At 42.4% G+C, this 12,505-nt stretch overlaps 1 protein-coding gene across 1 annotated transcript in view; it reads right to left on the bottom strand.

The window, feature by feature from the left end:
* The window catches only part of rspo4 (R-spondin 4), a 49,341-nt gene that overhangs the window by 23,445 nt on the left and 13,391 nt on the right, over positions 1-12,505 (bottom strand). The window contains exon 5 of the mRNA XM_054784353.1: positions 11,600-11,745. Within this exon, the coding sequence (XP_054640328.1) occupies positions 11,600-11,745 (146 nt within the window). The remainder of the gene's footprint in view (positions 1-11,599; positions 11,746-12,505) is intronic.

Genomic DNA, 12,505 nt, shown 5'->3' with positions numbered 1-12,505 from the left:
CAACTGAAGTGTCACTTAACAATCTATGGCTTAACTTCAAAACACTAGTTGTGTGTCGAAGCTGTGCAACAGAAACACGTAGTGTGTACAGCTTTAGAGAGTGACGCTGTCACAGGTCTCTCTAACAGGTAGCCCGTATGCTAGCAGTAGCTCACCAGCTGATGTTGAGTAGTTCACCAAAGAATATTTGCTCACCTCTTAGTATTTTTGTAAGTGTTCTATTCAAACATGACACCTGTATTTAATGACAAATGAGCACACTGAGTGGAGATGTGCTTTATAAATAAAGTGCCCTAATGAGCCCATGCAGCCCACCACCACAGCTTCAAAAAATCCTAGGGCTGCTTGAGCCGATGTGTTTCTTAACCGTGTTCGGGGTGGAAGGACGTGTTGGGTTGTCAAAACACAGGTAATGGTGAGCGGGATTCAGCATCAAGCGCTGAACCGTTGTCGCCATATTGGATGTGGTACGAGTCGGAGCGAAGAATATGCCTAATTCGTGTGCTGCAAACCAAATCCCGGGGAATAACATTTCTTGTCTTGTTGATGGTGTCCAAACTGATGGTGATGTCCTGCCCTAATACCTGCAATAGGTCTTTGTCCCTGAGGCTTGCATTGTACCATCTGCCCAGGCTTTTGACGGGTTGCTCTGACGCCATCGGAATTGGGTCGTCACCAATGCAGATAGAATATTTCAAAATTTTGTAACATTGCTACATAGACTGCATGATTTGGCCATTATGACATTGTTTTAAGGGCATAATTTGCCGATGTTGTGGGCAAACACTGTATTCCCGCGCACAATTCAGTCATTCATATGTCTATGGGGTAGCGGGAATGTACAAAAACGCGGCAATAGCGGCAGGCGGATGCAGTAGTTTGCTAGATGTTGTTTACAGCCATGTTGAGAAGCTAATTGCTGATGCTGTATCCATTAGTTTCACAACACGTGTTTAATTCCACAACAGGAGATATGTTATGTTACATATATTGATATCGGTTGATATCGGAATCACAAATTGAGAGTTGGACAATATCGGCAAACCGGATAATGGCAAAAAAGCCAATATTGGACATCCCTAATAAAAGTTAAGAGCCTAAATAAAACAACACAGTCACATCAGCCCAATCAGAAAGCTTTAACAAAGAAAGTTGGGTTTTAAAAGCATCAATGAAATCTACTGAACACAGAAAGAGAGGATGATCATTCCAAAACCTCGGAGCAACAGCCTGGAAAGATTGGTCTCCTTTGGTCTGGAAACATCAGTAGGTTCTGATCCACAGACCTCAGAGTGCCAACGGGGGTATAGGGCTGAATCAGGTCACTGATGGAAGAAGGGGCCTGACCATGCAACGCTCTAAAAGTAAGAACCAGAATTTTAAATTTCTCTGATAGGAAACTGGAACCTATGGTCATGAGCTTTGGGTAGTGACCAAAAGGACATGATCGCGGGTACAAGCGGTCGAAATGAGTTTTCTCCGTAGGGTGGCTAGGCTCTCCCTTAGAGATAAGGGGAGAAGCACTGTCATCCGGGAGAGACTCAGATGAGGTGGCTTCGACATCTGGTCAGGATGCCTCTCAGACGCCTCCCTGGGGAGGTGTTCAGGGCAAGTCCGACTGGTAGAAAGCCTCGGGGAAGACCCAGGACACATTGGAGAGACTGTGTTTCCCAACTGGCCTGGGAACGCCTCGGGATCCGCCGGGAGGCGCTGGGCGAAGTGGCCGTGTAGAGGAAAATCTGGGCCTCCCTGCTTAGGCTGTTGCCCCCGCGACTCGATCTCAGATAAGCGGTAGAAGATGGATGGATGGAAACTGGAAACCAATGAAGAGTTTTTAGAATGGGGTATCTATGTGTCTTCCAATGTGTATGGGTCACAATCTTTGCTGCAGAGTTTTGCACCAATTGTAGGTAAGACAGCTCTTTCTTGCCTAGATAATTATGAGATAAAAAGTCATAATTATGACATAATTGATAATTATGAGAAATATGTGCCGCCTTCATCACATGGCACTTGGCACACGTGCAGTTTGTATCTCGTAATTTCGACTTTTAACTCATAATTCTGACTTTATCTCATAATTATCTCATATCCATCGGGATATTTTTTTCTTTCAGTGGCGAAAACGGGCTTCCATACTTCCCCAATCCCAGCTGATCCCAGAGACGCGGGGTACACCTTGTACTGGTCACCAGTCGATCACAGGACACACAGGACATACATACTGGTGGGTTTTTACATTTTTTTAACCAAAAATCTGCAAATTTTGAGGGTCGTTAATGCTTAATCAAGAACGTGCAGAGAGTAATGTCAGGGGAGACACTGAACCACAGTAGAATGTCACTCAGTAGAGCGCTGAGCTCTACCAATAATACAATACATATGTACTCACTGCCCCACCTGGCTCCAATAATAGTAGACTGTAATCCCAAAGTGAAAATATCATTCCTAACTGGATATGACACATTCTCTCAACCTGCTAACTAAAAAGCTCACAAGCGTGTCAACATTTCAAGTTTAGGTGCATTCAACACTTGCATATTTTTTGCAGTGTTCCACCACCACCACGTCATAAAAATATGTCAAAAGACAAATGCGCAATGTTAAATTCCTGAAAAATAGTGGCAAATAAAAACGAAATACACTCCTGATCAAAATTTTAAGAGCAGTAGAAAAATGAAAGAATTTACATTTTGCACTGTTGGATCTTAAAGAGGTTCTAACCTCTCTGTTCTAAGAAATGTGAGTGAGACAAATCATTTTTGAGTAAGCAATTTATTGCAAACAAGCAAAGTGAAAATAGGCTGTTCATCAGCTGATAAAAACTTTAAGACCATAGCTCAAAAGAACCCAACCCCCCCCCCTAAAATAGAAATAATGTTAAAAAAAATCAATAATTCTTGTTAATCACCTCTAAAATGTGTTTGGGCATGCGTGATGCCAGTGTTTCCAGGAGGCTAGTGGGAATGTTGCTCCAGGTGGTGAAGATGGCTTCACAGAGGGCATCCACTGTCTGGAACTGACATCCATTTTTGTAAATTTGCCTTGCCATCCATGCCCAAATGTTCTCAATTGGATTGAGATCAGGTGAACACCAGGATGGTCCAAAAGAGTGATCTTATTCCTCTGGAAGAAGTCCTTTCTTAGGCGGGCATTGTGTACTGCAGCATTGTCCGGTTGAAAAAGCCAGTCATTACCACACAGACGAGGGCCTTCAGTCAGGAGGGATGCCCCCTGCAACATCTCCACATAACCACATGCCGTTTGACGCCCCTGCACAACCTAAAGCTCCATTGCTCCACTGAAGGCTTTGAAGGCAAACCTTCAGTTGTTCCATTGAACTTTTGCCTTGTGGAAAACATCTCAGGTGGGATCTCCTTGTCATGAGTAACTTTGGAAGCCATCAGGCCCATCAAGGTTACATTTTTTTCTCATCAGAGAAGAAATTTAGAATTTCTTGCACCTTTCAGTGTCTCATGTTTAGGGCTCTCGTGCAAATCCCAAACAGCCAATTTTGTGGCATTGAAGGAGACGAGGCCTTTGAAGACCTTTTTTCTTCTTAAAAGCCTTCACTGGCAGATGGCGTCTGACAGTTATTGGACTGCACTCGGCACCGATAACAACCTTCATTTGGACCAACGATGGTCCCGTGTCTTGACGGACAGCCAATGGCATCCTCTGCCTCAGGGCCGGTGATATTTTTTGGGGTCAACCACTTTACTTTTTTGTTCCATAACCCTCAGGATCTTTGAAAAAGTTTCAAATGACTGTCTTCTGCGTCCAACCTCAGCAGCAATGGTGCGCTGCAAGAGGCCCTGCTTATGCAGCTCAACAATCCCACCGTGTTCAAAGAGAGAACGTTTTTTTTGCCTTTGCCATCAAGAGATCATGACGGTGTGAATACCTGACACGAAATCACATTCAGTCCACATTTTTTGCCAGGATTTTGTCATTTAAAGGCTGTGCGTTTGATCAGCAGATGAACATCATATTTCACTTTAATGCTTGTTTGCAATCAATTGCTTACTCAAAGCATTTTTTGTCTCACTCCCAATTCTTCTTGTTGCAAGTCTTCAAACACAAAAATAATCAAAACACGCTGAACGGACATGGCAGCAAAGTGTGTGCTGCAAGGTTATTGTGGTGTTTTTCTGGAAGAGTCGTACATATTTTCTGTGATTCCATGAAGACATACATTAAAGAGAGAGAAGAGTAGGATGGAAAATGGTTTGTTTAAATCAAATCTCCTTCAGTCGACCACAGCGGGAGAAACCTTGAACACACAAAAAAAAAACCCACAAATGTAAAAAGGTCGCGTTCACATTTGAAAACTATTAGCTGTATACAGTATGTTTGACATCAACAAAGCCTTGGAAGTGTATTTATGGCCCTGTCAGGAACTGAACCTGTGTTATGTTTCACAGCTCATGACTCCAACAAGGCATTTTAGCAGATCACCCACCAGCTTTTATTACTCCATCTTACCAGTGCAAAGACTTGCTCCTAGTCGCAGCAGACGAACAACATTCTAAGAAGCCCCAATGTGAATTTGGAGTTAGTCATAAAGATTACGTTCTGAGATTTAAAAAAAGAAATCATCAAGATGTTGACATATGTGAATAAAGTGAAATATTGTGATGATTGGTCACAAGCAAGGACCGATGGTCTAGTGCATGCGTGTCGAACAGGAATTTTCCAGCCCGCTAAACTGTTTGGAAAATATCTTCGCATCGCAGACCTCAACACAGAAAATGCTTGCTACAATCTGCATAATCCACTAAATTCTGCCAGTAATAGATTATTTAAAGGGCCCACAGTGTTTTATGTAGGATGGATTTCGCAACCATTCTTACTAAGGGTGCCAGATTCCGACCAAAAGTAGCAATAATGTAACTGTGCACGACTAAAAAAAACACCTTAACTAGTACACCCTGTCTATCCAAATGAACACCTTCAAGATGCATAAGAATTTTAACTACTGCAAAGCATGGTGGGAAACCCCTAATTTCTGGGTTACACATCTCATTGTGATGTTTTTGTGTTTTGCCTGGCCGTTGAGAGCATGACGAGAAGGTGGTTGATCAACAGTCACTTGAAACGAACAACCACACCAAAACAACCACAGTCATCTATCTGCAGCCGTCTCCACCCTCCCTTTTCCTGGCTCATCCAACCAGCAGTCAGGATACATTCATGGCCTCTACAGAGAGAGATTTCTAGCAGGAATGAAGGGATATGAACATGGATATTTTCAAAAATCAAAACACATTCACGGGCTGTTATGTGCATTTTGTCCCTGCCTGAATATGAACCACAGCTGGCAGGCGCATTATATTAGTATGCTCCATTCCTGGTCAGCGCGCGCAGGGAACTTGGACAAAAGGTATGGTGGGCTGCTCACTTAATTTTCAGTGCTAATCTGACATTTTTGCAAAATCTGACCATACTAACTCCCGTAATTTCCGGTATATAAAATGCTACTTTCTTCCTAAACATTGAACCCTGTGGCTTATATAGCGGTGCGGCTTATTTATGGCTATCTTCTAATCTCATGACATCTCCTAAACTCTTATATACTGTGCGCTCGCGAGTCAGTGAAAAAACGGTAGCTCTTTCTTTGGCACAAGATGTAAGTGAGCTCACGACGAGCTTGTCAACCCATTGGATATCGCAGGTCATTACTCAATATAACAGTCTGACTCACGGTGTCATGTTACAAAAAACGCTAAAACCATCACACAGCAATTTAACACTCAAAAGCGAGGTAAGAAATATACAAGGAAAGTACCAATACGAGTTTAAAATGGAAAAGAAGAGCTATTTTCGTCCCAGCAAAGCATTTCATTGGTTATTGCTACCGCACGCTGCAATGCTGCCTCTGTCCACCAGAGGGAGCTAGAGGAGTCCAGAGGGAGGCTGACATCATTGCAGCATTGGGGTTCAGGGCACGTTCGACTGGTAGGAGGCCTCGGGGAAGTCTCAGAACAGGTTGGAGAGACTATGTCTCTCAACAGGCCTGGGAATGCCTCGCGATCCGCCGGGAGGACCTGGATGAAGTAGCCTGGGAGAGGAAAGTCTGGGCTTCGTTGCTTAGGCTGCTGCCCCCGCGACTAAACCTTTAATAAACGGAAGACGGATGGATGGATGGATGGATAATACTGACCAAGTACAGCAACTTTGGAAATCCAGCAATCGTTACAGGGGTTGGGCATCAAGCTTTCAAACATCGATGGGAACCGGTACTAATATCGCGATTCTCCTGGGATCGTTCACTTTTTTTTTTTATTCCTAGTTTGGATGCCCACTTTGCCGACCAGAAAAAATAATACAACACCAACAAAGAAGAAGCGGCTAAAAAGTTTGGCTAACTTCATAAAGAAAGCGCAGTCGGGTCAACACAGTAATATTATGCAAAGGAGGGAGCACGACCGACATGATTGGCAAACAATAAATGACGTCTGTCTCATGCCAATGTAACCGAGGGTGTCAGGATGTCCGCTGATGTGGAAGTTCAGTGTAAATAAAGGACGGGAGCTATGGCCACAGCCTTCATGTGCAAAACGACTCTCGTTTTGCAACAGTCAAGACACTTTCCCAACCCACACAACATAAGAGCGCCATGGGCTACATCCTTTTTACTTATAACAAAATAAGGGTGACTAGTGCTGGTGACTAGGATACCAGTGCTAATACAGTAGTTTAGGGCTGGGCAATATGGACTAAAAATACCAAATATATTTACATTGAATATTGATATACAATATATATCCTGATATTTTTGCCACAAAGTGAGTTTAGACAAAATCAAAGCCAAATATGTGTGTCAAGTTGTTTTTATTCAAATAAATACTTAACATGAGGATGTTTTTTGAAGTTTTAAAGCTTCACACAAGATGCAGATTAAAAAAATCTTATCTAAAAAGAACCGCTAGAATAAAGTAAGCCATTCTCTTTTCAAATAAATATAGAAAAACTCCAATTTTTTTTTTATAACAAACCTTTAGCTATACTCAAATCCTCAGCTAATAACAAAAGCAAAAAGACAACAAACTATGAAGGAGTACCCGTTTTAAGAGGACATTTTAAAATGTCAGCAACTCAAAAATACTTTAAATAGAACAGTTGTATATTTTAGGTAAATATTTATGTAAACATGTCCTTATTTTGTTCCAGGAATACCAACCTGTCAACTGCATCAGCCTTAGCAACTGTCTGACTTCCTGTAGATTTGTGGTAGAGCTTGTCGTGCTAAATAATTGTGATTGTCCATTGTTTTCAGCAGGTTTTTAATTCCGTGTTCCACTGTTACAAAGGGGACCATATCTAGCAATGTGATAGGACACCGCTTTGCGTTGTGCAGCCAGCACGCAGCTGCACACGTTCTGGTATTGGAGTTTGTGCCAAGTTTTAAAGTGGTGAAAAAGATATTTCTTATGCTCAGAATTCAAAGTATCTCCAAATTGCTGAGCTACGACCGAGTATTAGGGCCACGTTCTGACTAATTCTTCAACTGCAGACGCTTTCACTTCGACTGAGCAGCCGGCTTTTGCTCCACCCCTCCTCTCTCCTCGGGCCTGAAGTAAATATCGATATATTAAAAATATCGATATACAAGTATATCGCCTAGCCCTACAGTAGTTCAACTCCTCCAGCTGACATTAGCCCATGTACTTTTCATAGACAAATCTCTTACAAGCTGTTTGTTTGATATTCTCCACCCAGGTTAGTCCATGTTTAAGTGTCTGCAGCGTCACACACTCACTAACATATAAGCAACAGCAAATGTGGAGATGTTATTTCCTTCCTTTAAAAATTCAGGAAGTTCAGACATTTCATCCAGAAAGAATTCTGGTTAGCGCCCTCATTTAAACCATGCAAACTTTTATGACCCTGCCTCTTAAAAGCATTGGAGTGGAAAATCGTTAGGAACCGGGATCAAAATAAGGAATCGCAATCTTTGAAATGATGAAATTCAAATGATGCCCAACCCTAATCGTTACCTTTCGTGTCCGCCTCCAAGATGCGCATTAATTAGTGTGGGAATGGGCCAAATGACTCCGTGTGAATGAAACCTTATTAAGTTAATTACATATTGAAAATCATGTGTCCAATCATCACGATTGTTATCACTGACGTATATTTCGGTGAGTGCAAGGTATTATTTGCCACTATTTTTTTCATTGTACAGTTATCTTTTTACATGTGTTTTATGATGTGGCGTTTAGGGTAAAGGTTACAGTAACCAACCTCCCTTGTACGGTTTTTAGTCAGCAGGTTCGGAGAATGTGTCACATACTGTATGTGTGTCATGTGATGTGTGTAACAGCGTCTGACGGACAACAGCAAGGGAAGCCATGTTTATTGTATTTATTGTAGTATCAAAAGAATTACAATTAATCGCAAATTCAGTTTAATTGGCCAATCAGAGCATAATAATGTATCCTACATAGCAACAGGTCGGCCTTCCACCTCTCTAACCTCTCTGAATCCACCATAAAATTCCTGGCCAGAAGTTGTTGTTTACAAGTTTATGATCACGCCCTTTGGACAAAGTGTGGGCGGGTCCATCTTTGACGAGCTGGGAAGCAGACGAGCACCGAATGCGCCGCGAGTGTTCTTCCTCATGTGAAATCAACTACAGCGCAGGCTTTGAAGGGCTAGCGCGGTCTTAAATGGAGCAACGCAGGAATGTCGGGAAGGACTTTCATCCCACATGTGTGCCATTAGGTCCACGGAACCAGTGGCTGTACAAGACCTGGCCCAATCATGTCATCTACTCAGAATGCCAGCGGACATACGATCTGACTGGCATAATAATAACGACCTTCAAAGACGTGCAACCGCTGAAGTGTGTAGCGCCAGCGTTGGTCATCTCACCTGAGAAGAACACACAACCTTCTTACCGTCACTTGTTTTGACATGTTTTTGCTTTAGATGGTCAAAGGTTGTCCTGTCAACCATTTCATGACATGAACCTTATTGATTTTGACAGCTATTTCACAATGCTTGAGGCTCGAGGTCAAAGGTTGTACAAGCACTCCAGGCCAGCGTCTCCAAACAACAACTTCTCCACAAATACCCAAACTCCACAAAGAAACACATCTCTTGGATTTTTTTGTATAAGCCTGAGAAATTGGGAACACACGACGAGATTTATGTTGCTCTTATCCGGCACAGTCTCGTAAAGAAGACGACGTTAGTGGTGATCCCGGATGAAAGCAGCACATCACCCTGAGGAAGTGCGAGGTTTTAAGATGTTATCTGGCTGACCTCTCTTGCAAGTCATTTTGTACACACGCGCACACACATACTTCAATCTGCAAGTGGTTTTAGTGCTGAATATTTGGTATTTATCAGTGTCTAACAGTGAAGATCAGCGTCACGCTAAATCTGATCTATGCCCCAGGTTTTTACTAAGCCCGCTCTTCTGATGGCGGCTTGATCCATTTATAGATCTTCAGTGGGGGATGACACGTGGCTTGCAATTCTCCACCAGAACAACTCTTGTTGACTCGCTATTTAGCTTCCTGTGTAGTGGTAAACGATGGCGACTGAGCAACATCCAGACGGTTGTTGGAGTTGAAACTAATCTGTGGGGAACGTCAGTCACTTTTGTTATATATGTTCCTCGGAAACCGCTTCTATTGATATCATATTCATACACTCCTGAGCAAAATGTTAAAATCAGTTGAAAAATGTCAAATGGCACTGTTGGATCTTAACTCTTACAATGCCAAAGACGTCTATTGAGGTCTTTTCAAAAAGTAACGTTGAATGCCAAAGACTATTGCTTTTTTTGCGTGGGAGCTACAGATCAAAGTGTTATTCATCTTGTGTGCGAATTTCTGACTTGTAGGCAATGTATTTCTGTCCAAATAGGGCAAAACAGTTCTCTTTTCCTCCAACCGGCAGTGACCAATTGTCTATGAAGAAGACAGATTGTGGGTTGAGAGAGGAAAATGGCGAAACACATGCAGAAATCGAGCGGAGACAAAAATACAGCCAGCTAACAATGTCGCAGAGCTTTTCTGCCGCTGGATCTGCCTTTAGTAGTAGATGTAGGTGATGTAGACACAAATGCAGTTGACAATGGCAGCCGAAGCAACAAGCTAGTGGCTAGCGTTGCTGAGCCATGTGGCGCGACACCGGACGCAGTTCATAGTCGGGTGACTAGAACCCGACCCTGATTCTTTTGACGAGTGACTGCCGTCTGGATCGGACAGCAGCAGGGCTTCATCCCCACATCCAACAGACCCCACCGTCACTCTGCTTGAATTTGCTTCTCTGCAGAAAAAGCTTGTTTTCTCTAGAAACATCCTTTTTACCTGATGAGAGAGTTTCTTTAGATAGTTTCAATGTTTATGTAGTCCTAAAACTCAATATTCTGTGGGTCTTGAAAGTTCAGCAAAAATGCCCCAAAACTCTGGCAGCATGGAGCTCTCTGCTCTGAACATGGCTGGCAGTCAATGGGTCAAGGGGGTTCTAAGTACAGTTCAAAATGCAAAAAGAAGAATTGGGAGTGAGACAAAAAATGCTTTGAGTAAGCAATTTATTGCAAACAAGCATTAAAGTGAAATAGGCTGTTCATCACCTGATCAAAAGTTTCAGAGCCCAACCTTTAAAAGGTCAAATGTTGGCAAAAATGTGGACTGAATGTGATTTCGTGTCAGGTATTCACACTGCCATGATCTCTTGATGGCAAAGGCAAAAAAACTTTCTCTCTTTGAACACGGTGGGATTATTGAGCTGCATAAGCAAGGCCTCTCGCAGCGCACCATTGCTGCTGAGGTTGGATGCAGTAAGACAGTCATTTGAAACTTCTTCAAACATTCTGAGGTTTATGGAACAAAAAAGTAAAGTGGTAGACCCAAAAATATGTCACCGGCCCTGAGCCAGAGGATCCCATTGGCTGTCCATCAAGACACGGGACCATCCTCGGCCCAAATGAATGTTGTTAATGGTGCCGAGTGCAATGCAATAACCATCAGACCCTATCTGCCAGAAAAGACTTTTAAGACTTTAAGAAAAAAGGTCTTCAAAGGCATCGTCTCCATCAAGGCCACAAAACTGCATGTTTGGAATTTGCATGAGAGCACTAAACATGGGACATTGAAAGATGGGAGAAGGTTTTATTCTCTGATGAGAAAAAATGTGACTTTGACTTTGACTTTGACCTGATGGCTTACAACTTGGGGTGTAACGGTTTGTTTTAATAATGATTCGATTTGTATCACGATTTGTGGTTACACCTATGTTTCAAGAGCGATTTTGGTTCATTTAGAAAGATACGATTCGAAACGATTCAGTAACTTTAAATTGATTCAGTAACTTTTTAGCCAAAAATTCAACCAGTGTGACTGTGAAATAAGTACCTGGATACTGGACAGTGCAGGTGAGATTTCCTAGATTCACGTTGTTTTTTGTAAGGTAATCAGGTATAAATGATTAGATGTTGGTATATCTTGCCATGATGAATTCTTTACTTGAAATAGTGCAATCCAAACCTGCACTTTGCACCCAAAGGTGAGGGACATTATGCAAATTCCTCAGCAAATGAATGTGGTATGGTGTCTTCAATTAGGTGTTGAAACTTTCTCACCTCTACGGCCGATGGCAGGAGGGCCTTTTTTGTGCTGAGAATCCCCCTGATCAGAGCAGCCATTTGAAAGAACGGTGCAGCAACTAGCAAGTCATGTGGCCTCCTTGTACTTTTTGCCGCTGAAAGGGTCGGGATCGGTCCTCCATCTTGATGATGCGTGTAACAGAGACACTGAACAGGATACTGTGGCGTGGTGGGTTTATGATACATTTTGATAATGATGAGACCAAACCGGGAGAGCAAACAGGTACTTTGCATGTGAAGTGGTGGCAGATGGCGTACAGCAGTGTAAGGAAACTTGGTAATACAAAAGAAGAATACATAAACGCCAGCGTAAATGTGTGACAAAAACGAATAAACGGTCACAAAAATTCCGGCTTCCTAGCCTTTCCTCTCTTCTCCGTCCTCCTGGCACAACCAAGTGTGCGCCATTTATTGCTTCCCTGTACGTAAGTGTATGTTTTGACCTGGACACAATGGATGATGACACCACGAAGCGTCACTGCTACACCACGGTAAACTACCAGGCTTACAAAACATCCTTACTTTGCATATTGTCCCCATAAATGTCACAAAAAAAGAGCTTCAAATAAAGTCAGTTAAATATGAATACTGAATGAAGTGAATGAACTGACCAAAAGAAGAAAAAGTGAATCAACTTTCAGACGTGTGAAATTGAGACTTGCAACATGAAGCATTCATTGTACGCTGTATGCATGTTCGAAATAAATTAAACCAAACCAAACCGTATTTCACAGGCCCAATACAACTCCCATGACCACCACATATCCGGAAGACGATGATGTCACAGACACAGACTGAATTTCCTTTTCGTCTTTATATTTGTCATTAAAAGTGCTTTAAAAACACACATCCATATAAATCCTATGGTTTATTTCCTAGTAT

Source organism: Dunckerocampus dactyliophorus, chromosome 8, assembly GCF_027744805.1.
Source record: "Dunckerocampus dactyliophorus isolate RoL2022-P2 chromosome 8, RoL_Ddac_1.1, whole genome shotgun sequence".
Classification (NCBI taxonomy): Eukaryota; Metazoa; Chordata; class Actinopteri; order Syngnathiformes; family Syngnathidae; genus Dunckerocampus; species Dunckerocampus dactyliophorus.
The sequence above is the reverse complement of the archived record's forward strand: the minus strand, read 5'-3'. Positions and strand labels throughout refer to the sequence as shown.